The sequence below is a fragment of the Corvus kubaryi genome, unplaced genomic scaffold (genome assembly GCF_017639235.1).
Source record: "Corvus kubaryi isolate FWS band 111438036 unplaced genomic scaffold, C.kubaryi_AGA036_p1.0 37387, whole genome shotgun sequence".
Taxonomy (NCBI): Eukaryota; Metazoa; Chordata; class Aves; order Passeriformes; family Corvidae; genus Corvus; species Corvus kubaryi.
The window spans coordinates 6,138,077-6,164,082 of NW_024581129.1; the positions used below are offsets into that span (position 1 = coordinate 6,138,077).

General features: G+C 54.5%; 4 protein-coding genes across 6 annotated transcripts; 2 read left to right on the top strand and 2 right to left on the bottom strand.

The window, feature by feature from the left end:
- The first annotated feature begins 1,625 nt into the window (after positions 1-1,625).
- ARPC1B (actin related protein 2/3 complex subunit 1B) lies at positions 1,626-8,734 on the top strand. The gene is made up of 10 exons (XM_042037501.1): positions 1,626-1,788; positions 4,232-4,305; positions 5,009-5,113; positions 5,756-5,978; positions 6,290-6,397; positions 6,690-6,896; positions 7,433-7,508; positions 7,591-7,787; positions 8,194-8,284; positions 8,431-8,734. The coding sequence occupies exons 2-10, from the start codon at positions 4,242-4,244 to the stop codon at positions 8,467-8,469; spliced, it is 1,110 nt and encodes a 369-aa protein (XP_041893435.1). The 5' UTR covers positions 1,626-1,788; positions 4,232-4,241; the 3' UTR covers positions 8,470-8,734.
- Positions 8,735-10,088: 1,354 nt separating this feature from the next.
- On the bottom strand, positions 10,089-18,487 carry PDAP1 (PDGFA associated protein 1). The gene is made up of 6 exons (XM_042036872.1): positions 18,388-18,487; positions 15,098-15,189; positions 13,120-13,227; positions 12,632-12,753; positions 11,578-11,729; positions 10,089-10,927 (listed from the first exon to the last, which is right to left on the bottom strand). Exons 1-6 carry the CDS (start codon positions 18,395-18,397, stop codon positions 10,869-10,871), a joined length of 543 nt encoding a protein of 180 aa, XP_041892806.1. The 5' UTR covers positions 18,398-18,487; the 3' UTR covers positions 10,089-10,868.
- A 112-nt stretch (positions 18,488-18,599) lies between these two features.
- On the top strand, positions 18,600-20,824 carry BUD31 (BUD31 homolog). 3 transcript variants are annotated; one of them, XM_042036873.1, is made up of 5 exons: positions 18,600-18,700; positions 19,106-19,260; positions 19,731-19,853; positions 20,080-20,246; positions 20,550-20,824. In XM_042036873.1, the coding sequence occupies exons 2-5, from the start codon at positions 19,167-19,169 to the stop codon at positions 20,598-20,600; spliced, it is 435 nt and encodes a 144-aa protein (XP_041892807.1). In that variant the 5' UTR covers positions 18,600-18,700; positions 19,106-19,166; the 3' UTR covers positions 20,601-20,824. The 3 variants fall into 3 exon arrangements, with proteins under 3 accessions (XP_041892807.1, XP_041892808.1, XP_041892809.1); XM_042036874.1 differs by having other exon boundaries at positions 18,662-19,006; XM_042036875.1 differs by lacking the exon at positions 18,600-18,700 and adding an exon at positions 18,729-18,983.
- Positions 20,825-21,253: 429 nt separating this feature from the next.
- PTCD1 (pentatricopeptide repeat domain 1) lies at positions 21,254-26,000 on the bottom strand. The gene is made up of 8 exons (XM_042036867.1): positions 25,398-26,000; positions 24,721-24,861; positions 24,308-24,526; positions 23,679-23,780; positions 22,645-23,397; positions 22,290-22,478; positions 21,802-21,984; positions 21,254-21,582 (listed from the first exon to the last, which is right to left on the bottom strand). The coding sequence occupies exons 1-8, from the start codon at positions 25,857-25,859 to the stop codon at positions 21,403-21,405; spliced, it is 2,229 nt and encodes a 742-aa protein (XP_041892801.1). The 5' UTR covers positions 25,860-26,000; the 3' UTR covers positions 21,254-21,402.
- Positions 26,001-26,006: the final 6 nt, after the last annotated feature.

Here is a 26,006-nt window from a genome sequence, read left to right on the forward strand (position 1 = left end):
TGTGTCCAGTGTGAGTGGGAATTCCTGGGCATGGTGAGGGAATCACAGCACTGGGCTCTTGGCACATGTTTGTGGAGCTGGGATTAGTATTTTCCCTCTGGAAGGGATGTTCTCAGCTATCCCAGGGCTAGCTGCTGGCTGCGTGTGCTGATGTTACACACTGCCTCATAGGCTCTTGGGGCTGAGCAATGGGGCTCTGCACAAGCAGGAATGCCAGGGAATGCTCACTGGAGCCTGCCTGAAACACACTCCACCCAGAGAATCACTGTGGTTCATCACCCACCCTGCCCCACCCGCAGAGAAAACATCACCAGAAGTGTCCCCATGTCCCCAGTGCCTGTGCAGTGGGACAGTTCCTCTACAGCCTTCTTGAGGATGTGACGTGCTATGGGGGCAGGAGGATCTTCCCACTTCTGAAACAGAAGCAAAAGCTGGTAAAGGGTTTGGGCAAACATGAACTGGGTCTGGCAGAGGCTCAGCAGGGCTGAGCCTCTATCGCTGACCTCCATGGTGCCAGATTTTCCCCCCTGTGCTGTCAAGCCTTGGAGAGCCCCAAGTAATATTCAAAAGCAGTGGAGGCAGCTTGTGGCACTCCTTAGCACAGGCTCAGGCTGGAGCAGCCTGGAGATGGGAGCGATGAGGATAGGGGATGGCAGGCGAGGGACAGGGGTCACACTGTCCTCTCCCTTCCCTTAGTAATGTACCCCAAATCCTCCTGCAGAAGTTAAAACCAGCCCACAGTTCATTCCCATCCCTGCCCGGGTGCCATTTCAGGATCTCCCTGTGTCTGCAGGGATCAGAGCAACACACATGAAATGAAGCACAGCTATGGATGAGGACCAGGAGCGAGGGGCTGCCTGCTCTGTGGCAACACACCCCCCCCCTCCTTCACCTGCAGCTGACCCCTCGCGTGGGGATCGATTCTGCAGCTCAGACAGTTCCAGGTTATTGTATCCAAATCCTGCAGCTGAGAAGAGATCCTGCCCTCCCTGTAGGGACCCCAGCATGCTGCTGTGCCAGTGCTGTGACATCACTCAGAGAGGGAAGGGGTGAGTGCATCCCGGCGAGAATGGGATAAAATTTAGTTGCTCTGAAGTAGGAGGGGTGGTTGTCTGGTGCGTGGGGACACGGGCATGGTGACCGCAGCCAGCCTGGGACTGGGGCCCACTGGGCTCTGTGGGATGCAGGAACCAGCAGCAGCTGCTGCCGAGGGCAGCCGGATCCAGGCTCCGCGGGGTCCTGCGGATCTCCCCGGCCGTGGGAGGCGATGCTGACGGGCATCTCGCCCCGCGTGGGCTCCAGGCACGGCTGTTCCCTGGTGGGGGCCAGCACTGGCATCGGGGGAGTCCCCATCCCTCCGAAACGCATCGGGAGCCGGGGGTGAACAAGACTCCCGCTGCCAAGGGAGACGACGGGAATCCTTCCCTTCTGTTCTCCTGGCTGTGCTCTTCCCTGGAGCACCCAGGGCGAGTTGCCCACGTCCCACCGAGCGGCCGGGAGCACCCCGGGGCCGGGGGCCCCGTCCACGTGCGGCGATGCTGGAGCGGCCTGGCCCGCAGGCACAGGGGCAGGGCGGCCGCAGAGCTGCTTTGCGCTCCCCCAACGCCCACGTAAGGAAGTGGTTGCATTTCTCGGAGAGGAAAAGGGAAGTCAGGCTGCCTCGGCGGGGCAGGCACAGCTCCCGCCGCTCGCTCCGGGCTCCGTTCGTGTCGACTGCCCAGAGTCCATGAACGAGCCCCGCCGTCCAGGAACCGAGCCCAGCCCGCCCTGCCCGCGCTGCCCAGCAAGGTAAGGCAGCTCTGCTACCCCCGCCAGGACCTGGGGCTGTCCCATGGGGCTGGGGCTGTCACCGCTCCTGGCGCTCACACCCTGCTCCAGGGTTCGGGGGGTATCCCCGGGCTGGGGTCAGGGGGGTGCAGGCAGCCCCTTGCCCCGTGCGAGTTTCACTGTCGCTGCGTTTTGGATGTTTTGGGGTTTTCTCCCAGCCTCGGGAGCAAGTTTGAGGGTTTTTTCTCTTGCCGGCGTTCTGACAGCTCTGGCGGGGTGGAAAGAGTCCTCCTGTGGGGGTCCCGTCGGGGTTGGTGCCGGCAGAGGCAGAGCTGCCGCAATCTGTCCTCTCCTCCTCGGGAATCAGCTGCTTCCCGCTTTGCCCGGCGCGAGGAAGAGGAGGGTCAGAGCGCCCTCCGTCTGCTCTGGGACGGGGGTGTCCCCCCAGGGCCAGGCTGGCTCATGCGGTACCCCCCACCAACACTGGGGACTGAGGACGGGTGTCCCCAACCTGGCTGGCAGGAGCAGGGAGGGTGACACCTTCGGATGCCACAGGGAGCAGAGAGGCTTCCGGGGGTCGGTATTGGGGTCTTGGTGGTGCAGGGGTCCACCACAGTGTCTGGGGAGAGTTTCAGGGGGTCCCAGCTCCCAGTGGGATCCTCACTGGATGCAAACCCACCTCCTGCCACCCCGCCAGGCTCGTAAAAACCCAAACTCCAGCTCCTCTGGTGTGTGGGTTCCTCCCGGGACTGGGAGGAGCCCCCGGCACTCGCTCTGCCAAGGTTTGGTTATCTCCTCCGAGGATGTTTCCGAACTGCTCGGACTGGCCTGCGAGATAACGGAGCTGCTCCAGCTCCCAATCCCGCCCTGTCTGGCCCTCGGAAAATTCCCATTTTCCTCCCTCAAGAGCCCCTGGGTTGGGGGGGAAGGGGGGTAACCACAGCTCCTCTGATGATCTTCCCAGCTGGGGAAGGGGCTGCCGAGCCCCCGTGGATCACTCCAGGGCGGGAGCAGGATTCAGCCAGCGGAGCAGCAGCAGGGAACTGGCTGCAAAGGGGCTGTGGGGGAAATGAAACAACACCCGCTGCAGGCAGCGGCCAAGGCCCTCACAGCCCTCACTCCTTCCCGTGTCTGGCAAAGGCTTCCGGCCGTGGCACGGCAGCTGAACTCATCCCTTCAGAGTGGCACTCAGCAAGGGAGCAGCAGGACCCCCAGGAAGGAGGATTTATGCCTCTGAGCCCCCAAACCACCTGGAAAAAGAAAAAGCATTGCTGTTTTCTTAGTGTCGAATCCGGAAAGCACCTCGGTGCATCCTGCCTCCCATCCCTCCTCCAGGGAGCCCTTTCAGCCGGGTCCCCATTTCAGCCAAATCCCTTTTTCACACATTTTTGCTCTCCTTATCTCTTGCAATGCCAATAGCAGTGTCCCTGTCACTGATGATTTTGTCTGTCCCTCGGGTGCTGCTCCATCCACAGGGCTCAGGGCAGAGGCTCGTGGTGGCAGCAGCTTTGTATCCTCCTTGGGACACCCTGTGCCGTATCCCAGGAGGATCGGTGGGGCTGGGATAGGGCAGCTGCCTCCTCATCCATGCCCATGCCCTTGGCCAGGGGATGTGTGATAGCAGGGCTCGTGCCCTGCATCAGCACTGGAATTTCTCCACATGCAGAAGGCAGGTGATGGAGCTCCTCGGATTTTCTTTTCCCCAGCCCAGGGACGGAGCTTTGCTAGGAGGGACTTTTTTCCTTCCCCTGTAGCGTTTTAACTGCCAAAGAAAACGGGACGTGTTCAGGGAGTTCCCAAAATAGCCGAGAGCAGGCTGTGAGTAATCCCCGTCTGCCACTCCCTGGCGAGGTGTTTCCCTACATCCCTGCGGTCCCTCGGCCCGATGGCCAAGGGGCTGTGACGCTGCTCGGAGCCCTTCCCGGTCCCGTGGCACCTGGAGCGGGCTTGGGGCAAACTGCTCCATCCCATGACACCGGAGCAGTTGGGGACCAGCAGGAATGGTGGGAGCTCAGCCAGGAGAAGGGATTAGTCCTGAGGGCTGAGCACTGATGGGATGGAGGTGCCTCCATGGGGCTTTGGCTCTTCCTAAATGAGGGACGGGGAAGGGGCAAGTGGATCTGGCCCTGCTGGGGTGGAGAGAGGAGGTGCTTCCCGTGGTGGGACCCCAGGGATGCACATGGGGCTGCTGGCACTAGGATCCTGGTGTTCCCAGCCAGCTCCTGCCCAGCAAGCTCCAGCCAGCTAGAGCAGGATGACAGCAGGGTTTAGAAGTTCCTGGAAATGGGCAGTTTCTGAGCTTGGAAATCCTCAGGGAAACCCTCTCCCCGGCAGAGGAGGGATGCAGAGGGCTGCAACACAGGGCTGATGGGGAGGATCACTCTGTGAGGCTGGGAGCTGGGATCTTGTCCCTGGGCCTGCAGCAGGATGTCATGACAGCCTGGGGGTCTCTCCCTGTCCCCAGCCCGTGAGCCATGGCCTACCACAGCTTCCTGCTGGAGCCCATCAGCTGCCATGCCTGGAACAAGGACCGCACCCGTAAGTACGGCTGGGGCACCCCGAAATTCCCAAGGACATCCCGAGGCACTATCCTGGCTAAACATCCCTGTGGTGGGTGGTGCTCTCGGGACAGGGCAGTGCTGGCTTGGGGCTGGGTTTGGGGAAGCAGATCCTGCCACGGGCAAATTTGGGGGCTGGGACAGCACATATCCCCCGTGTCCCCTGGTCCAACTGCCGGGACAGAGCCTGGCACAGGGGTGCCAGCACAGCGTCCGGCCCCGAGGCACCGGCAGGGGAGGGACGGACACGGAGCAGAGCCGGGTGATTCACGGCCGATGGCATTTCCCGACCACGGCCCGGGGGATGTGGGAGAACAAAAAGGGCTTTCTCTGCTGCGGCCGGAGCGCCGGGCAGGCGGGGCGGAATGGATTTGGGAGCTGTGCACCCGCAGCCGTCCTATTCCATCCTATCCCATCCTGTCCTGTCCCATCCCACCAGCTCCATGGGACCGCACTGTAGGGAAGGGAAGACACTGGGCTGTGGGGTGCTCCCTTCCCACAGGGACAATTTGCAGCATCAGGACAGTGCAGGACCAGGGCTGGGGGGCTTGGTGGGACCCCGCCAGGCAGCTGGGGCTCAGTGAGGAGGACCTGGAGCCCAGGAAGGGGTGGGTGGGTGCTGGTTGGCCCTGCGGAGCCTGTGACCCAGGGGAGGGCTTTGACCCGGCCACTGTCACTCCCAGAGATCGCCCTGTGCCCCAACAACCACGAGGTTCACATCTACCGCAAGGACGGGGCCAAGTGGAGCAAAGTCCATGAGCTGAAGGAGCACAACGGGCAGGTGACAGGTGAGTCCCAGCTGGCAGAGGGGACAGGGACAGAGAGGGTGGGTGGCCCTGTCCCAGAGCTGCTCCCAGCCCCGCTCGTGGCACTGGCACCCTCTGGATGGGAGTTGTGCAGGGGTGGAGGAGAATGGAGCAGGTTGTGTCCAGCTGAAGGCAGCCAGGGGTGAGATGGAGAGGGATGAGGTGGAGGGAGGGAGGAAGGGAGGGATGGGAAGGGAGATGGATGGATGGATGGATGGATGGATGGATGGATGGGAGAAATGGGGTGAGATGGATTGGGGTAATGTGGGATGAATGGGAAGGGAAGGGATGGTGTAGGGTGGAATGAGAGGAATGGATGGATGATGGATATATGGGAGAGATGGGTTGGGATGGGATGGAACAGTGTAGGAGGCATGGGAATGGGTGGGGTGGATTGAGATGGATGGATGAGAGAGATGGGGTGGGATGGGTTGACATGGAATGCTTTGAGGTGGGAGGGATGGGAAGGGATGGTGTGGGGCAAAGAGGAGCTGTGGAGCAAAGACCACCCAGAACAACCACACCTTCAGACATCCCCCAGCCCTGAGTGCCACGCCCCCATTCCCATTCCCATTCCCTTTCCCGTGGCTCCCTGGGCCACCATCACCCCACTCTGCCTTCCAGGCATTGACTGGGCCCCTGAGAGCAACCGGCTGGTGACATGTGGCACTGACCGCAACGCCTACGTGTGGACCCTGAAGGGCAACGTCTGGAAGCCCACCCTGGTCATCCTGCGCATCAACCGCGCCGCCCGCTGCGTCAAGTGGTCCCCCAAGGAGAACAAGTTCGCCGTGGGCAGCGGCTCCCGCCTCATCTCCATCTGCTACTTTGAGCAGGAGAATGACTGGTGAGGCTCTGGCACGGCCTCAGTGGGTCTGTCCTGGGGGAACAGGAGGGGGCATGGATGGATGGATGGATGCATGCATGCATGGATGGGAGATGGATTGGGAGATAAGAGACTGGAGGAGCTGGAAGTGGAGACAGATGGGAAAATGGAGGGATGGACTCCCCATGCCCAAGCTCCTACTGCAGGACAGTGACCCAGGGCAGCTCCTGGGGCATTTGGAACCTTGACCAACCTCAGCCAGCCCCCCAAAATCACAGGGGGCTCTGAGGGTGGTGATGCTGCCCCTCTGCTGCCAAACCCTCTCCACACAGGTGGGTTTGCAAGCACATCAAGAAGCCCATCCGCTCGACAGTGCTCAGCCTCGACTGGCACCCCAACAATGTCCTCCTGGCCGCTGGCTCCTGCGACTTCAAGTGCAGGTGAGGAGCAGGGGGTGGATGACCGGGGGGCCTGAGGCAGGGGGACCCTCAAGGATGGGTTGGGGGCCCAGCTTCACCTCGGGTGCTGTTTGGAGCAGGGAATGGAGCACAGGGGAGATGCAGGGAGGTCTGGGGACCATCCCAGGGATACAGCACACAGGGGAGGCAGGGGGACACTCCACGGGCTCTGCCAGGAAACTGAGTCACACAACTGAGGTAAGGGGCAGGGATGAAGGTGGTGCAAGTCCTGCATCTGGGGACACATGACAAGCCAAGGCTCTTCCCCTCCCAGGATCTTCTCAGCCTACATCAAGGAGGTGGAGGAGCGGCCCAGCCCCACACCCTGGGGCTCCAAGATGCCCTTTGGGGAGCTGATGTTCGAGTCGAGCAGCAGCTGTGGGTGGGTGCACAGCATCTGCTTCTCGGGCAGCGGCTCCCGCGTGGCCTGGGTGAGCCATGACAGCACCCTGTGCCTGGCCGACGCCGGCAAGAAGATGGCGTAAGCACAGAGGGCTGGAGACAGGAGGGGGCTTGGGGGGACTGGGGGAGGCTGTGCTGGGGGTGGCAGCAGGGGTTGACCCCCAAACTGACACGGGGATGGAGGTGTTCGGGTTGGGTTGGGCTGAGAGCCATCCCAGAGTGTTCCTGCATGTGGGTGGGGGAGATGGAAGGGTTCAGCTTCAGGAGCTGGGATAGCCCTAGAGCATCCCTGGAGCATCCCTGGGTATCTCTGAGCATCCCTGAGTATTCCCTGAGCATCTCTTTACCTGGGTGGGGGAAGTAGAGGGGTCCAGCCTCAGGAGCTGGCATAGCCCTGGAGCAGCCCTGGGTATCTCTGACCATCCCTGGATACTCCCTGAGCATCCCTGTACGTGGGTGTGGGACATAAAAGGGCTCAGCCCCAGGAGCTGGGGAACCCCTGGAGCAATCCCCAGATCACCATGGGTGGAGGAGGTGGTGGCTCCCACCCATGTGATGAGCTGTGCCAGTCTCAGCACCGCGGCTGAAGCTCAGCTCGTTGCTCACACCTCACAGTGTTGCCTCCCTGTGCACCGAGACCCTCCCCCTGCTCGCTGTCACCTTCATCACCGAGAACAGCCTGGTGGCCGCGGTGAGTCCGGGCGGGGGCACGGGGTGGGTGCTGTGGCTGAAGCTGGCCAGAGGGAGCTGAGCAGGTTGGGGTTGTTCCCCAGGGCCATGACTGCTGCCCAATGCTGTTCACCTATGAGGAGAGCCAGGGCACCCTGACCTTTGGGGGGAAGCTGGACGTCCCCAAGCAGAGCTCCCAGCGCGGCCTCACCGCCCGCGAGCGCTTCCAGAACCTGGACAAGAAAGCAAGCTCGGACACGGCCAATGCCACCCTGGACACCCTGCACAAGAACAGCATCAGGTGTGGGCTGGGGACAAGGGCGGGGAGGGACAGGCTTGGGGTCATCTCCGGGGCTGCTTGGGGCTGATGATCCCTGAGCATTCCCTGGGTGTGCTGCTGTCCAGCCCAGGAGCTTGGACAGCCCTGGAGCATCCTTGCATATCCCCAGAATGTCCCTGAGCATCCCTGCAAGTGGGAGGGAGAGACTGAGGTGCCAGCACCAGGAGCTGCGACAGCCCTGGGTGTCCCTGAGCTTCCCTGGGTACTCCCAAGCATCCCTGGGTATCCCCAGTGCCTTCCTGCACATGGGTGGGAAAGATGAAGGGGTCCAGCCCCACTCCCACCCATGGCTGCCAGGCAGCTCCAAGGGCTCTGAGGGCTCAGCAGCGACCTAGGACTGATTCCCACTCCCTTTTTGCACCCACAGCCAGATCTCAGTGCTGACGGGTGGGAAGGACAAGTGCTCCCAGTTCTGCACCACGGGGATGGACGGTGGCATGAGCATCTGGGATGTCAAGGTAAGGAATCCTCAAGGAGGCCCTGGGCTGGGAGTACCCAGCATTGAACCATCTTCCCTCCCAGTTCCCCACCTTTCAGCTTCCCAACCACCTCCGGTTTCTTTGGGACGCAACAAACTGATAAACACCTTCCTGTTTTGTTTCAGAGCCTGGAGTCAGCGCTGAAGGATCTCAAGATCAAATGAAGGAGCCATCCAGGAAGGGCATCCACGCTTCCAGCTGCCCCTGCTCTGCCCCCTGCCTGCTGCTCTCTGCCACTCCCCCCCCCCCGTGCCACATGACTGGCCCACACTGCCACCAGTGCCTGTCCCCGCTGCCAGCCAGCCCTGGTGGCTGTTTCCAGACAAAGAAAACCATTTTTCTTACTATTTTTTTTACCATCCTTCCCGATGCTGGTCATACATTGCTTGGAGAAATAGCAAATAAAGGATTTTCCTCGATAAATCAAAACTTGTTTTTTGCACTTTTTTAGAGCAAGTTCAGTGCAAACACAGTTGTGATCAGGGAAGATCACGGTGCTGCGCCACATCTCACCACAGGTGGTCACGTCCTCTCTGCCACCAGTGCTGAGGGTGAATTGGGATCGTGGGGATAAGGGGAATGTCACTTCCCCATTCCCTGCTTTAGCATTATGTCAAACCAGGATTGGTGTTAGGGAAAAGGGAGTGGAGAGGATGGAGGTAGCCAGGGAGCACAGGTTTCCTATTGTCTGAGTCTCCCTGGTAACGTCCTGTCAGGTGAGCAATTCCCAAACCTGGAGCCAGCTCACAGACCTTGGGCTGCCGAACTAATCCTGCCCCTTTCCAGCCAGTTACCACAGGAGCAGATCAGTCCCAATACCGCCCACGGCCTGGGAAGGGAGCACTGGCTGGCAGAGGGACAGTGACATTTAAGTTCTGCTCCAGCCCTCAGTTAGTGGGAGGTGTTACTCTGAGATTTTCCCACCTATTTCCATCTGTTTACAAGCCTCAACCTCTCCCCCTGCGACTCCTGCCCTGCTCCATCCCAGGCATCAGCCCAAAAACTCCCCCTGTCCTGCCCCATCCACCTCCCTCTGCTCCAAGGATCACCCAAACTTCCCGTGTCAGGCTGTCCACCCCATCAGTTCTTCCCTCTCAGAGCTGACAGCACAGGCACCTCTCCTGGTAGCACTTGCTCATCCTTCCACAGCTTCCTGAGGATATTTCCTATCCCAAATCTAGGCTTGGTCTGAGCTGTGGCTTGAGCCAGCAGCTCACAGTGACATTCCCTGGGGCACAGTCCTGTGTCACACCCTCGTGCCAAAGTCCCTGCAGCCAGGCATGGACAGGGTGACACAGAACAAATCCCCTTTTTCATCCTTAATCTCCACAGCTGTAACCCCCTCTCCCAGTGACTTCCACTGCTCCAAGCCCTGGGGCCGTATCTCCTCCAGCCTTTGGGGGAGTGAGTCTGAGAAGCACTGGTGTCCCTGAACAGGCTGGCAGCAGGACTCCCAGACCCCTGGGGCACAGCAGGCTGGAGCATGTCCCCTCCAGAGACATCTGAGATGGGGTGACAGTGCGGTGACTGCCCTTCTGACACAGAGACTAGGCCAGACAGTGGCCTGAGGGTAATTGTTTCCTCCACCCTGGTAAACAGATTGTGCAAGACATCCATCAGAATCAGCAGGAAAAGCTTTTCCCTTCAGGCTGCGTGTGCTGATGGAGCTCCTGAACCCTGAACCAAACTCCACACCACAACCAGCAGCCCCCAAGCTGCAGCTGTGCCTCCCCCAGGACCCCTCCCCAGCTGTGCCCTTCACACACACACGAGGCCACAGCAGTTCTGATAACTTACAGTTTAATCAGCCAAATATACAAGTTCTCTTGGTGGTTTTTAAACTTGATCAAGTTTGGTTTTTTCTTTTGTTTTTTTCCATCTGGATCTGACACAATAAATGTTGTTTTTCTCCTTTAAACAAAGGATGATGTGGTTAAAAACTGGCACTATCCCTAATAAGGAGGAGAAAAAGAAAATGAAGAGGAGGGAAAAGGGGAGACTGGCTGCAAGAAAGGAGGGATGAATCCGGGAAGGAACGGCACTCCAGAAGTCCATGAAGTCAGGCTCCCAGCTTATACTGCAACACCCTGCAGCACAACTTGATGGGCTCTTTGCCAACTGGATTCCTCAGATACATTATCCTTTGGGATTTCATACCAAGTCAGTTCCCCACCCCATGCCCCACCCCACGACCCCACAATCTATTTTCTTGCAATCTAGTATTTGAAGCACCTCCCCTCCCACACAGCTCCCTCCCACCCTGCCCCCCCCCACCGTCTACGAGTTCCTGATCCTAAAAACAGCAAAAACATTCATGTTTCCGAACTGTTACAGGGAATTGCTGTCCAGCACAGCTCTGCACTGCAGAGAGCAGCTGCCCCTAACCCCAAATGGAAATCTGTGCCAGGATGAGGACAAACACATCGTCAGTGTCTCTTGGAGGTGGAGGTGAGGTCGATGCTGCAGGACGCTCTGCGTGGCATCGATGGAAGGCGACACGACAGAGCTCCTGGCAGGACCAGGCACAGTTCCCTGGCGTTTCCTCCTCTTGCATGGCCTGTGCTTACTTGTTAAGGGATAGTGACTGCAGTCTTTTACCTGCCATGGCTGCTTCATCTTTTGCTGGGGAGGAAAACAACAGTTTCATCATTTCATGCTCAGGGACTGGGGGTGGATTGGCAGCCCCGGGGATCAAAATCCTGCCAGTTGGGTAATGGAAAAAGTCCCACCCTTCCCACCAATTTCTCAGAGGTAAGAGGCACAGCTCCTCTAGTATGTTCCCTTCTATCCCTGGCCTCTCTCCAGGTGTCCACAAACGAACTGATGCCCAAATTTCTCTGTGGAAGCCACCAAGGAGCTGTGTTCAGACTTCTGGTTCACACCTCCCAGGGAAAGGCCAGGAAGGGAAGGAGTGCTGTGTGAATTCCCTGGGCAGTTCAGATCCCCACATGCAAAGCAGATCAATCACCCAGCACAAGGAGCCTCCCAAACCCCTAAACTGGAGCCAGAATTGCCTGGGAGGCAGGGGACAAGATGGATATGAAGAGCAATTCCCTTCTCTCCTCCCCTGCTCCAGTGCCCAAGTACTTGTTTATAAAGCAAGAGTTTTATGAGAGGGAAACAGCTGAGCCCGGTTCTGCTGAAGGGAGTTGATGACACTCAGCAACACCGCACAGGCTCAGATGAGGCATGTGTGGCATGTGGCATTGTGCCTCTTGGCACTGCAGCCATGGCATGGAGAGGTAGGAGAATATGATTAATTATTCTCTAACCTTTTCTTTCTTCTTCTTTCTTTCTGGCAGCTTCTTCCCTTTGCTTCCGAATGATGGCTAGTCGGGCAAGGTCTGCCTTGGCTTGCTCTGTTTTCCCAGCTAGGTGCATTTTCATGTATCTTTCTTTTGCCTTTTGCTTCTCTATTTCCTCTCTGTACAAGAGAAACACAACAATCACCAGAGTATCCAGGAAGCACACAGGAACAGGCAGAGTGGGGCTTTCCAACCAGGAAAAATCCCCAAACTGGGGGTCCTTCACCAGTTTTCCAGCACAGGTTCTGTCTGTTTTCAGGGTTTGAACAGAGATGAGGAGAGAGATTATTTCTACCTTGCTTCAGCTAAATAAGGACATGGACACACAAGGAGGTCAAATGAATTAGCCCCACACCACAACAACTGTGACATGTTTTTCCCAGCCTTACCCTCAAAGGTGTCCTTCTGCTGAAGCAATCAATGCCAAATAAAAAAGCTTCAATCTTTCCTTCCAAACCTCACCATTGCTAATTGAAACCAGAAGATTAAACTTTGGTTTTCAGGTTATTCATCTGCCCAGACAAAAGTTCACCATGAAATCTGGAAAACCGGTACCTGTCAGCAGGGCACCTTCTGCAGCAAGACTGAAGTGGATCCGAGGTGACCTCTGGTTAATGGATTTCTGTTCTGATTTTTGGCATAAAACTTCAGGAAAGGAACAGCCTAAATCCCTTTCACAGCAGTATGATTTCAGGATTTCAGTTAGGTCTGATTTTTGGCATAAAACCTTAGGAAAGGAATGGCCTAAATCCCTTTCTGTCAGTGCCCCACGGCAGGCTGCCTGGCTCCAGGATGGCCACAGCTGCTCCCAGAGGACAGACAACTCCTGTGAAGTTTCTAAGGAGCCCCATTTTGAAGCACAGTGAGCCCAGTTTGCTGCTGTTCAGTGCCTGCTTTAGGCAGCAACACACTTTAAGGGCCTCCCTGAAACACTGACACAGAGCAGGGGAAACACCTCCCTGCACCAAGCTGCTGCCAGCAGCAAGGCTGAAATTCCAGGGACGCAGCAGGGAACACTCACCTCTCTCGTCGTGAGAGCTCCTTGGGTCCATCCAGGTCCAGCTGAGTGACTTTTTTGGTTGTCTGAATGACACGGTTGGGGTTCTCTATGTCTATCAACCCCTCCACTCCTTTGCGCTTTTGCTGTGGGTCAAGAACAAGAGGGAGGTTAAGGAGCTCTCACACAGCTCTGGGTTGCACCAAGAGCTCTCCAAACACACTGCAAAGCACCCCAAAAGCTCAAGTCAAGATTTTAATACCAGCCAGTAAAACCATTTAGGAACCAAGGCACCTTCAGCCTTTTTAAAAATCTTCTTGCCTTTGTATTTCATTTGTAAATATGCGTGAGTTTTCATTCTGAGGGCAGAACGCTTTCAAGTGAGGGCTTTTTGGCTTCTAAAAATAGTTCTGTAAAAAATGTACTCTAGGTAGCTCTGCTCAGAATCCAGAGCGTGCATCTCCCCCCGACCCAAGAATTAGGGGCATTAAGCGCCCTGAGAATGCCAGTACCTGATAATCCTCATCATCTTCATCACTCTCATCTGAATCTAAAGATTTCTTCTCCTTTTTGGGGTCTCCTGTTGCTCCTTCGCCTCCTTCTTCTTGTTCCTCCTCTTCCTACAAAATCAGAGGAAATTAGAGGCAATGTATGTCACTAAAAATCCCAAGTCCAGCTCTTATATGAGATTTTGGAGGGACGAGTGACAGCTCTGAGCACTGGCGCTCCTGATGTGGCCCTTGGGCCACCAAGGCAGTCTGGCTGTCACAGAATGAGAGTTCCTCTGCAACAGCATCACCTCCAAAGAACTCTGCTGTTCCCTCCAACAGGAAAATCCCTGCGAAGGACACAACTGGCACTTTACTTTCCCCAAATGAAAGCTCTCCAGGAGAATTTTGGCCTGGGTTTCCAGTGCACAGTATTTCAGAGATTGGAAACTACATGGATGCAGCTTAGAGATGGATTCCATCCTGTATCTGAATAAATAAAAACAACTAGAGAAGGAGCAAACTGACAACCATCAACCAGAACATTATTATCCAAGGAATTACAGCCTTTTTAGCAGAGCTTCCACCAGTCAGGAGCCTGGGAATTAATTTCTAAATCATCAGAAGAACCAATATGGGTATGAATAGCTTGTTTTACACTACCAACATCCCTCAAGCAACCAGCAAAGTGGATGAGCAAGGAACAGTAAGAGGAGTAATTTTGTTAATTGTGGGGGGTTTTTTTAAGCTGTCCTTAATAAACCAGTATTAGCTGTAACCATCTGTGTAACCATCACTATGTGATATGGATTACCACAAAAAATAAATCCTTCTCAAAGAGCAGTTCTCTGGTTTGCTGTGAAACAAGACAGGCATTTCAAGTGGGTCCTGCTTTTCTGTTCCATTTCCAATCAGTATTTTTATTAACAACATGGAAGCAGAGAACAGACACACAGTTTGTGAATGACATCACACTGGTAGGAGTTGGAATTATTTTGGAAAACAGGATGAGACTCATAAGTGGTTTCAGAATTTGGAAATATGGCATGAAACCAAGAAGGTGGAATCAGAAACTAACCAAGGGGAGCTACACTTTGGAAGAAGAAATCCAACACAAAGCTGGAATATGTGGCTAAACAGCAAACCAAACAATCATCTCGAATTCCAGCTGGGCAAAACATTAAAAAGGACTCAATGCTATGGCTCAGAACTGCTTGACAGAGTCATCTCAGAGGTATTCATCAGGACTTCCTACATGGGGTGTAATTATCCTCCTGTGGTCAGTGCTCTGAGGCCTCAGCTGGAATTGTGTATTTGGGCTGAGGCAGCACTTTAGAAAGTCATAGAAAAATATTAGAGTGTCACCAGAGCTGTGGTAATTTGGGAATAAAGAGAGCAAGAGCTGCAAAAAGCAGCCAAGGCTTTCATGACAGCAGTCAGGTCATGGTGGAAGTTGGGGGAGCTGTTACAGTCCAATGCTGGGGCACAGAAACGCACCCAAAAGAGGCCCCACACCAGAAAACTCTGTTATCTCTCCCTGCAAGTCAGAGGCAAACAAGAAAATCATGTGTCCAGGAAGAAGTCAAAGGAGTTTTGTCCCTAAATCTACAGTAGAATGAGGGAAAATACAATAATTTCAACATACAGTAGCATGTCAAGATGTGGCCCTTGCTCTCCAAAGCCAAGCTGCAGAACAAATGAGCTGACACTCATGGAGACTGGGATGATGAAATATGGAGAGAAAAGATCTCCAGAGCTGCTGTGTCATGAGCTCCTGTCCCTTAACTTTCAAATGCTGCCATGGGTGGTCTCCCAGGCCTCAGGAACCAGACTGGGTGACATCTTGGAGTCTCCCCAGCTGGAGATATTCAGGATCCATACTGTGATCATGGCTGGAATGATCTGCAACACTTGGCTAAGCTGCCATTGCTCCTGAACAGTGAATAACCAGGCTGGATAAAACAGGAGTTAGGACAGAACACACAAAGGAGCAAACACATACCCTTGCCTTTTGCTTTTCTGCTTGGAGCTGGGCATCAATCTCCTCAGGACTGGTGTACTGCCTTGCTCGGCCTTTGTGGCCTCCTTTTCTACCTGCACAAAATAGTAAAATTAATACATGGTTTAGTGGTAACTTCCAGAAAGGTCTGTTCCTCCTGCAGCACTCTCTGGATTTTAGGTGTGGATAGGACAAACCAAAATAGGTCCTCTGATAGAACCTAAACAACAAAACCCCACATTGAACTTGGTGAAATGCTCCAAGACTTTTAGGTAAGACACACAGAGAATTGGGATTATTGATACCACCCCTCCCTGCCTGTGCTCATGGCCTCTACAATTCCCTTCCCAGGCTGGCAAGGGGTGCTCAGTCCCACAGCAGATCCCAGTTTCCTGCACAGGAGGAATCACAGCGTGTTCCTGTGGTTACAACCAACATTCTGACAAGCTTGGCTCCTTAACCCCTCCCACTGTGCCAGGGGAAAATAGGAAGCAAATTGGACAAAAGCCTTGGGAATCACAATGGGAGCTGAAGAAGTACTAAAAGGAGCCTCCATATTTTACTGCTTTATGAGGAAAAATAGGAAGCTCTAGGAAGCAGGAAGGGGAGTCACCGTGGCTGGCACTGCCCCAAGTTCCAAATTCTGTTGATCAGTGAACTGCTGAAGCCACTAATGCTCCCTTCAAGCCACTGCTCTGGTGATGTTCTTCCAGCCCAAAGAACTGGGAAACAAGTTGAATAGAGCCAATCCACAGCCTTGAGTGAGGGAGCTTGGCAAAACGCAAACAACTCTGGCAAGGCAGCTCTCTGCTGCCACAGGAGTCCTGCAAGTCCAATGGAAGGAGCAGGAAACACTGGATCTCCCTCATCCTCCCCTTCACCTGCCAAGGACAATGGGAACCTTACAGTGATGGGGAGGGATTGAGGGATTGTCCCTCCTTCCTTGGCACTGTGGGATCCATGGGAGATCTGCCACTGCTCTCTCACTGTGCTGTTGGACTGGGAGGCACTGGGAGCCTTATAGATCCAACATTTTCTGACCAATTTTCCTGGTTCAGCACAAACTCTCATATGCCTTAGTTCTGTCCCAAAAGCCCACTGTGAAGCTTTACAGAAACTCCTGAAATATTTTTCCAAGAGAAATGGGGAACTGCAGAGACCAAATTCTTCTTCCTGGATTCAGCTGGGGAAGCTCATGGACTCTCAAACCCTAAGCACAATTCAAAGCTTTGGTGCAGCCAGACAGGTGTTTTCTGTTTGTCTGTTCCCAGCCATCCCACGTGGGAACACTGACACCCTCTGGAAGGAGATCTGCCACTGGAATGCTCCTGGGGAGACATTACCTCACTGCCCAGCACATGACATCACTCCAAATGGAACAACAGTGACATCTGTGACACACCAACCCCCAAATAACCAAAGCCTGCTGTGCTCCCAGCCCGGCCAGGGCCAGGCTCCTCATCCAGCTGCTCCAGAATTCCACACTGGGCTCAGGACCAAGGAACACAAACCACTCATTACTGCAAATAAACAGTGGTGATAAGGGGCAGAAGCAACTAAAGAGAAAATATTTTACATTAAAAGCCTAAAAAGAAGCAAATGGAAGAATGAAGCTCATGGAAGCCCAGCAAGGGCTCAGCACAGTGCAGGGATGGGGCTCTGCTCCCACAGAGAGATCAAACCTCACATCAGACATGGGGAGCTGCTCCTACACCTGCCACTGACCAGCTCTGTGCCTCAGTCTCACCATCTGTAAAACAGGGATAATGGTTCTTTTGCACCTCTGTGAAGCACTTTTAAAACAGAATCACCTGCAGATTTCACCTGCAGCAAAGCCCAGTGTTGCCCAGGCAGGCCCACGTTCAAACACATCTGTCTTTGGCTTTCAACAGCCTAATTAAGGAATTTAGATGAAAGAGAACGGAATGATACTGATGGAATCTCTTCTTTTTAAAATCAAAGTATTAGGGGGAAAAAAAGGAAATTAATCAGAAATAATCCTGTAAAAAATTTATTAGTAGCTGATTAATGCCCCTCCCTTTTATATTAACAGTGAGTGCCAAAATCCACTCTTCTGCCAACAATCCAACAACTCCCACTGACTTAGGGAGAGAACGACCAAAGATCTCTCTTCTTACAAAAAGCCAAAGGTTTGAATCAAACACTGAAATCTGTACAATAAAATAAAGAGCAGGAAATCCTGAAGTTAGAGGGCATTTAAATATGAAAAACGGGGTTATAACCCCCCACAGTTCCCTGCCTTCACAAAAACCATGTGGAAGCTTCAGCCCCATCTCCCATCACTGTGCAAATGGACCCAAAATGAAGTGGTTAAATAAAATCTAAGCAAGGAATCAGTTTGGTGGTAAAGGCTGGGAAATGCTGATGAAATAAAGCAGAGCAAACTGCAGGGAAGAGGAACGAGAAAGGGCTGGTTTTCAACGTGTGTGACCGAGGTTTGCAAGAGCCAATTATGCAGATGGTGCATATGGAGAAGGTTCTGGGTGGATCCCGCTGAGCCGTGACAGCCCGGCAGCGCCTCATCCCCGCTCCTGAATCACACGAGGAGCAAGTCGGTGCCCGCTCCGGAACACCCAAACGCGGCGCTGCCGGAGCCACATCAAAGGAGCCGCGTTTGGAGCCCCTGGACCACCCCTGGGGCGGGACCCCCTGCGCGGCCGCTCGCATCTCCCGGGGCGGGATGGCCGCCAGCCCCCGGTGCCCCCCGTGGGGCTGGACCCACCTCCCCGGGGCTCCGTGAGCCCCACGCCCTGTCCCGGGAGAACCGGCCGCGGTTCCCGTTCCAGCGGGAGCACATGGAGCCAAGCCCGGTCCCACGGGAGGGACCGGCAGCCCCCGGCCCGGACACCCCCGTGGCTGCCGCGCTGTCACGGCACTTGGGGAACACAGAACGGGCCCCCGGCTCTGCGAGGAGCGTGGGGAAGGCGCCGTCTCCTGCGGGGCGGGGAGGGGGCGAGGCAGCCCCGGAGCCCCCGAGAACAGAGCGGGGGGGAAAGAGAACCCGAGAGCCCCCCAGAGCCCAAACACGGCCGCGGGGGCAGCGCGGGGACCGCCCTCTGCCGCCGGTAAGGGGGAAAGGGACCCCCGCAGGCTCCCCCAAGGCCGGGGAGAGAACGGAGCCCCCGCGGCATCTTTACAGCCGGGGGCGAACACGAGCCCTGCCCGCGCCGGGGCGGCCCACACACCCCCTCAGCCCCTTCCTCTCTGTCCCCCGTGTCCTCCCACCGCCGTTCCCCGCGGGGGAACCCCCGGCCCGGCCTGGCCCCCACCACCTTTCGGCATCGCGGCGATGGCGGCGCGGCCCCCCCCGGCCCGAGCGGCGCCCGGAACCGGAACCGCCCCCACCCGCAGGGCCCCGCCGCTGGGCTGCCCGCAGCGCCGCCGCTCCCGCCGTCCGCGCCGTCCCTCCCGGTGCTCCCGCAGCGCGGAGCGGGGCCGGGGCCGGTTCCTTCCCGGCGGTTTCTCGCCTCTCTCGGGGTGCGGGGGGGCGGGCTCCGGTCAGGCAGCGCGCAGGGCAGCCCAGGAGGCGGCGCGGCTGCGAGAGGCCCCCGGGTGACGGCGGCGGCGGCGCGACGGGAGCGGGCGGTGAGCGGGGCTGGGACCGGGACGGGGAGCGGGACAGAGACCGGGATCAGGGTCGGGACCAGGACAAGCACAGGGACCGGGATCAGGACAGGAATTGGAACCAGGATCTGCGGCCTTCTTTCACCCCGCCAGCCACGGGTTCCGCTGTGGGGCTGCCGGGGCCGGGCCGGGCGGCCTCGCCCCAGTGTCCCAGGGAGCTGAGCGGAGTTGTCACCTCGGGGGAGGAGCGGCTGCCGCGCTTTGCCGAGGAGAAAAACTGACTTATCGTGCAGCAGTCGCCGAGGTTTCCCCTCTTTCACGAGCTCTGTAAAGCTCATTTTTATCCTTGAAGTGGAAAACGGGAAGGGGGCACAGAAACCTTAGGAGAAATATATCTGACCGCTGTTTTCCTTTCGTTTTTTCTAGTGATTCTGAGGGAGTGCTAGAGTGGTTCCCCTTGCCTTTCGCCCCCTTCGTTCCCGAGGCAATGCCCAAAGTGAAGAGGAGCAGGAAGCCTCCCCCGGATGGTTGGGAGCTGATCGAGCCCACGCTGGACGAGCTGGATCAGAAGATGAGAGAAGGTGAATGGGTGTTCTCTGGGATGGGACCCCAAAACAAGCTCACAAGAGCTGCTTCGTGAATACAAGTGGACCTTTTCTGTGTCTGTGCCTCCAGTGGTGCTGCAGGTTGATCCTGGGCCATGGTAGTCCCTATTTTTGGGGTGTACACAGGTTATGGAGCACAGAGCTTTGCTTACAGCTGGTTTTGGGATGAAGCTCATGGGTGTGTGGAGGAACTGGTAGTTCCTGTCTGTGTTGTTGCTGTGGGCATGAAGTCACCCACCATCCCAGTGTGGGTCATGTCATCCCACTGCCATTGGTTTGAGATCCTTAAGGAGCTGTTCCAGGTTAGGTCCCTCTCATTTGAGTCTCCTCCCATTAATCTCGGTCTTATCTCTGTCATATGTTGAGTTATGAACGTTCTTGGAACAGTTCACTGCAAAGGGGTTGAGGGAAGCACTTGGTCACCTGGTGTTTGTGTTCCCTCCCAGCGGAGACAGAGCCACACGAAGGGAAGAGGAAAGTGGAGTCCCTCTGGCCCATCTTCAGGATCCACCACCAGAAAACACGTTACATCTTTGATCTCTTCTATAAGAGGAAAGCAATCAGCAGAGGTGAGGAGGGCAGGGGCTTTACCTGGGGTAGGGGAAAACTGGAGTGAGTGAGGTGTTTACCTGTGGATGCTGCTGAACTGGGAGTTGGTGGGATCAGGTTTCTGGGGAAGGAGGATGGAGGGAAGGCTTGGCAGCAGCCTGGCTGTATCTGCTGGTTACTACAGCTGGTAACTCCTGATAGTGAGACTTGTGACAGTTGCTGGTGACAGTGTCTGCTCCTCCCCAGAGCTCTATGAGTACTGCATCAAGGAGGGCTATGCTGACAAAAACCTGATTGCCAAGTGGAAGAAGCAGGGCTATGAGAACCTCTGCTGCCTGCGCTGCATCCAGACTCGGGACACCAACTTTGGGACCAACTGCATCTGCAGAGTCCCCAAAAGCAAGCTGGAAGTGGTGAGTCTCCAGCTTGTTCCTCTGCTCTGCAGTAGCTGTTGTGACTTCTCCCAGCTCAGTGACAGCAGAGGGGGTAGTGCTGTTCTTCCTGGTGATTTCCCCTACCTTTGCTGATAGGGTTGGTGTCTAGCTGGTTCTAAAGCTGCTGTCAGCTTTGGCATTCATTTAAAGTTGTTTAAGTATGGGAAATAACACCAAACAGTGGAAAACCTTCCCACCTAGAGCCCTTCCCTGCCTCGAGGTCTGATCCTGCTGCTCTGGCTGTGGCTAGGCTGAAACACCCTCCTCATGTTTGTTTTTCAGGGCAGAATCATTGAGTGCACTCACTGTGGATGCAGAGGCTGCTCTGGTTGAAGCCTTTTGCCATCAGACTTGTTTATTGAACTCTGAGGGACATCCTCCTCCTCCTCCTCCTTCTCAATGGACTATGAGTGCAATTTCACTTTCTGTGATGGGATACTTCTGTATAATAATTAAAGCAGCAGCATAATCACCTGGATCGTGAATAAATGGGGGGGTGCTTTGGAGTAGGGTTTTGTGTAGCCATTTATTTTAAAATAAAGTTTGCCTTCCTGACAGAGTGGTGTGATCTGGTGAAACACTCCTGTGCCTCTTTTCTCCTGTTAGATCTGTTCTGGGTGCTTGAAGGTTGTTCTGCACATTGTGAGCTGCTCTGGGGTTTTTCCTCAACTAGGTCCATTTAAAAGGCTGTGTGGAAAGGAAATACAGTTCCCAAATGTCCTGTCTGAGCTCTTCCCTGACCACGTGCAGATGGAAGCTGAATTTCACTGGAATTCTCTGCTGGAATTAATGCACAGATCCCTTCAGGAATAGAGTCTTACAGGTCACATGTGAAATGACAGAACACAGGACAGAGACAAAACCAGCACCGAGCTAAACCCCTGTTAAATCTGATTTTGCTTCTTCCTTGTTTTGCGCAGGGTTTGCTAAACTACAGCCCACCTAATCCTTGGCAGTTGAAGGAAATTCACTGAAAACGTATTTGTTCCTCCTTAAAACAAAAGGAAATATTTTATTATGTAGCTATTGCAAGAAGTTTGCAACTGGGGGTTGGGGAAATACGAAGCAGCTTTACTACAAGCCACTTTAAAGAAGCAAGTCATGCATCTTCCTTGTGCTAGAAAAACTTGAAACTTCAGCATCCTGCTCCCTTTTCCTGCACAGCCTCTGCCTCGCTGTCCTGCCCACCAGGCTTTGCTGTCCTGTACTTGGCCCAGGGGTGGGGGGTCTCCTCTCCAGCCATAACTTTTAACCACCGGTAGTAGTAGCCACGGAAACCATCAATCTTCTCCAGGTATGGGTTTTTGTACTTATACTGCAAAGAGAAATCCAACAAAACAAGTTTCTATTAGATCAGAGCTCACTTGGGCACCAGCCTGCAGGAGCTACAAGATGCTACTGAAGAAACAGCAATCAAGTAACCATCAGCCAGACCAGACAAACCCAAAGGACACTCAGGCAGACATTTATGATTCCCCTCCCTTGTTGGTGTCCTTTGTGATGCCTTCACACCCTGTCAGTCCTGGCTCCTTACCCTGTCAAATTTGGGAGGGTACCGTGCTGCGAACTCCAGCTGCCGGATGATCACTTCATTGGGAGGCACCTGGTTATTCCTCATGTCCCGCAGGATCTCCGTGAGGTAACTGTAATCCAGCTGCCTCACAGCAGCAGCAATGAGGGTGCTGTAGATGTATTTGTTGGGAGTTATTCCAGACCTCTGCAAAGAACAAATGCTACAGTTAAAGAAGTTTATCTGCTGACTAGTGCAGGACTTGCAGAAGGAAAAGGCAGAGAGGCACTTTTTACACAAGGAGCACAACTCTCACCATGGGACCTGTGAAGCAGCTTGTGCAGTGCCAGCACAGGTGCAGGGCAGACCAGCTACTCTGGAGCTCCATGTTTTTGGGGAGAACAAAACCACTGACCACAAAAACCTCAGCAGGTCTTTCGAAAGCATTAACATTTCACTTTGCCTCTTCCTGCAGCTCAGACCCCAAGCAGCAGCAGATTTTTCTTGATTACCTTCAAATCTGAGAGCAGCTGCAGTCCATCCTGCTGTTTGTGGCAGGCAATTGCCAAGTTACAAAATGTCTGGAGGTTAGGTGACAGTCCCCTCTTCACCAGAGCTGGCAGCACGCTCTGCAAGATACAAGTGTTGGCATCACTTCCCAAAAAAATCTCACTAGCTTTCCAAATAGGGAGCTGGACGTGCTAGAACAGAATCCAGAAATACTTAGAAATTAACCCAAGCACCACCTTGTGGAAACAGTGTGAGATCCCACTTTCTATTGTGGACAGGGAAATGGGTCTCAGTAAAACACAGGAGGCCTGAGACCAGGAGGTGGTGATAGGGCTGGTTCTGAGGTTTTTCTCTCACCTTTGCTCCCTCCAGGTCTCCCTGTTTACTTCTCTTCCTCATTAAAGTGTTAAAGAAGGTCACATCTACTTTTACTTTATGATGATCCAACAGTGCCAGCAAAGAGGACTCTGAGGGGCTCTGGGGTTCCACAAGCTCAGCCAGTAATGTGAACGTTTTGATGTTGGGCTCTGCATTGTCCTCTTTCATTTTGTTCAAGAATCCCTCCACATCCCCCATCAAAGCCAGTCGATGGGATGGCGTGGCCACTGTCCCCAAGGAAACCACAGCTGTGTTAGGCATCCTGGAATCCAGCAAGTTGGGCAGGTTGCAGAAAGGCAGCTTCTGGCTTGGGTGTGCCTGTTCCTGCTCCATCTCACTCCAGGCTCGCCTCATCAAGGCTCCAGCCCTGCTGTGAGTGACGCTGGGGCTGTCAGGAACAGCTGGTTCTGCTTCAGCCCGAGCCACATCTTTATTTTGTTGCTGGATCCATTCCTCGGGCTGCACTGAACTCTCCTGAAATAATTGTTTTTCCATAGCTTCCACATCCAGCTGGACAGCAGCACTCTCTGATGCCTTCTTCCTCTGATTTTTCACCTTTTCCTTCCGCGTGCCAGGTGGCAGCTGTAGCTGAGGTGAGTTCTCAGGGGGACTGAGCAGAAGTTTAGAGGCCGTGGCAGGATCGCCGATCCCACAGTCTCTGGCCGCACGCAGCATCAGGTTGTAGGTGTGGCTGTCAGCCTTTATTCCCAGCTTATTCATTTGTTTCCAAACCTGAAGAGGGGAAGATGGATATTAAATACTAAGACCATCTCTAACAGCCTGTAAGCACATCTGTGTGAGAAGGACAGTGACCTTGAGCTGGAGAGCCCTGTGAGATGATCCAGGGCTATTTACCAGTATATGAGATGTCCTGAGCAATGTCCAGTTTTCAGAACTTGCGCTAGGAGGAGCTGAACTCCTCCCATTTCACCACCCTGCTACCTTCCATGTGTTCAAGTTATGGTTACAGCCCAGCAGCACTTCCCCCCCTCTCCTAGAACACGAGGACAAACCTGCAAGGCCAATCGGAAGCCGTTCTCTCTGTCTTTTATGCAGCTCATGAGAAGGAAGCTGAAGGTCTCAGCTGTGAGGACATGGCCCTTCTGCACAATTTCCTGAAAAGAGCAGAGAGAGTATTAAATCTCCCAGTTACCCTGTGTGGTGAAGCTCAAATACCACTGTCATCTTCTGGGGATAGAGGTAACAAAGCATAGGGTGAGCTCCAAATGTTTGAGCAGGATTGCTCTGGGAGAGAGCCCTGATGGGAACCTGGGGCAGGAACAGCAACCTTTTTAGATATTCTTGGAAGGGCCCTGCTGACAAGAGCTGCTGTGAAGAGCTCTAAAAAGAGCCAGGTCTTCAAAACAAGGAAAGGACACAAATGGTATCTGTGAACTCCACGAAAACTCTGGTAAGCTTTTGACATACCTTATCAATTTTAAAGCCAAAGCTGCCTCCTTTCAGGTAATTAAGCTTAAAGTTTGGTATGTACAATTTCACTGTATGACGATAAGCATCAATGAAATATAAACACATGATCTGTAATTATCTCTGCTGGAAATGAAATTAAAACCTGATGCAACATGACAACTTCCAGGAGCCATAACCCCAACAGATTACAGGGAAAAAGCAACCTATTTACCTTGAGTACATCCACGCACATCCTGAGGTCTGAGCAGAGGGCACAGACCTTCAGCAGGGCATGGTAGGTGATGAGGTTCAGCTCCTCGTTTTTGCTCTGCAGCTGCTGCCGCAGTTTCAGGGCGCTCTGCAGCCCCGAGTCCTTCCATGGAGACTCAGCACAGGCATTGAACAGGGCTGTGTAAGTGGCCTCTGTGGGGATTAACCCTCGTTTTTTCATCTAGAGGAAGACAAGAAGGATTTGAACTGGCTTTTTTGCAAAAGGACATCTTGAATTTTTTAACTTGTTTTTGAGAGTTTTAGGCTAAGAAGATGACAACACTAACTTGAAGGCATTTTGGAGACAAAGTAACATAATGAATGCTTGAAGTAGTTTTAGCTTAGAAAATGTTTTGAAAGAGAAGTTAAACCTACATCATTGTAGAGCCTGAATGCCTTTTTCACGTAGCCAACCCTGCCACAGCCGCCAATGAGAACGGTGTAATTGCTTTCTTCTGGCTGGACACGCTCCTCCTTCAGCATCTGCACCTCAAACAGCTCCAGAGCCTCTGCCAGCTACAAGGATGAGAAAAATCCATCACAAGGCATAAGAAAACCAATTACAATGGATATTAATATATGCAGCTATGGGCAGATTGCAGTGCAAGTCCTACAAAGTGTGGGGTTCCTCACAAGAAGGCTGGAGAGGGTCTTCGGACAAGGGCATGTGGTAATAGGACAAGGTGGGATGGCTTTAAGCTGACAGAAGGAGATTTAGGTTAGATATTGGGAAGAAATACTTCACTGTGAGGGAAGTGGGGCATTAGCACAGAGTGCCCATAGAAGCTGTGGCTGCCCACATCCCTGGAAGTGTCCAAGGCCAGGCTGGACAGGGCTTGGAGCAACCTGGGATAGTGGAAGGTGTCCCTGCCCATGGCAGGGGATGGAACTGGATGATCTTTAAGGTCCCTTCCAACCCAAACTGCTCTATTATGATTCTACAAGAAATTATTATTTTAATTCTTTCTGTAAAGATACCAAGTGATAGAGATTGGTCAGAGCTGCATCTTTCAACAGTGCTATTCAAAACAAGAGAAAAGCTGGGCTCAAACCTTGTCCTCTTTGATGAGGGCCTTGCACCGTAAGAAGTACCAGTATGGGGTGTTCTTAGGCCCACGTCGAGGTTTTCTTTCTGGTTCTTCTTCTCCTTCTTCTTGAAACTTTAAATCCCGAAAGCGCGCTGTGGTTTTGTGGTAATATTTTCTAGAGGAAAATTTATCGGATAGCGTCCCGAACTCCACGCCTTCATCATCATCATCATCATCATCCTTCTGCTCCTCGGTAGCTCCAGCGGAGCTGCCAGCACTGATCTCTCTCGGGTCGCTGCCGGGCAGTTTGCAGGAAGCCTGGCAGGAGCTGCACGTCCTCCAGCCCGGCAGCGAGCCCTGGCCTGGGGGCCGGGGCAGGAGCGGCGCCCGGCCGGATCCAACCCCGGGGGCTGCGCACCGCGCCCGCAGCAGAGCAGGGGAGGCGTAGCGGCACCAGCGGGGGACGAGGAGCCGCAGGGAGCCCATGATGTGCCCGCTGCCCCCGGAAGCGAGCGGGTGCGGAACGGGAACGGGAGCGGGAGCGGGAGCAGGAACGGGAACGGGAGCGGGATCGGGATCGGGATCGGGATCGGGATCCGGCCCCGCGCCGGCACCATCCCCCGACACCCCCCG

Excerpts from the sequence above, each read along its gene's own strand:
- ARPC1B (XM_042037501.1), top strand. The coding sequence starts at position 4,242 with ATGGCCTACCACAGCTTCCTGCTGGAGCCCATCAGCTGCCATGCCTGG. Across the intron at positions 6,398-6,689 it reads TCCTGCGACTTCAAGTGCAG|GATCTTCTCAGCCTACATCA; the intron begins GTGAGGAGCAGG and ends TTCCCCTCCCAG. Across the intron at positions 6,897-7,432 it reads GACGCCGGCAAGAAGATGGC|TGTTGCCTCCCTGTGCACCG; the intron begins GTAAGCACAGAG and ends CACACCTCACAG.
- PDAP1 (XM_042036872.1), bottom strand. Across the intron at positions 12,754-13,119 it reads AAGATGATGAGGATTATCAG|CAAAAGCGCAAAGGAGTGGA; the intron begins GTACTGGCATTC and ends CTTGACCCACAG. Across the intron at positions 11,730-12,631 it reads GAGCTCTCACGACGAGAGAG|AGAGGAAATAGAGAAGCAAA; the intron begins GTGAGTGTTCCC and ends TCTCTTGTACAG.
- BUD31 (XM_042036873.1), top strand. The coding sequence starts at position 19,167 with ATGCCCAAAGTGAAGAGGAGCAGGAAGCCTCCCCCGGATGGTTGGGAG. Across the intron at positions 19,261-19,730 it reads GGATCAGAAGATGAGAGAAG|CGGAGACAGAGCCACACGAA; the intron begins GTGAATGGGTGT and ends GTTCCCTCCCAG. Across the intron at positions 20,247-20,549 it reads CCAAAAGCAAGCTGGAAGTG|GGCAGAATCATTGAGTGCAC; the intron begins GTGAGTCTCCAG and ends TTTGTTTTTCAG.
- PTCD1 (XM_042036867.1), bottom strand. The coding sequence starts at position 25,859 with ATGGGCTCCCTGCGGCTCCTCGTCCCCCGCTGGTGCCGCTACGCCTCC. Across the intron at positions 23,398-23,678 it reads GCTTCCGATTGGCCTTGCAG|GTTTGGAAACAAATGAATAA; the intron begins GTTTGTCCTCGT and ends TCCCCTCTTCAG. Across the intron at positions 21,583-21,801 it reads ACCCTCCCAAATTTGACAGG|TATAAGTACAAAAACCCATA; the intron begins GTAAGGAGCCAG and ends TTCTCTTTGCAG.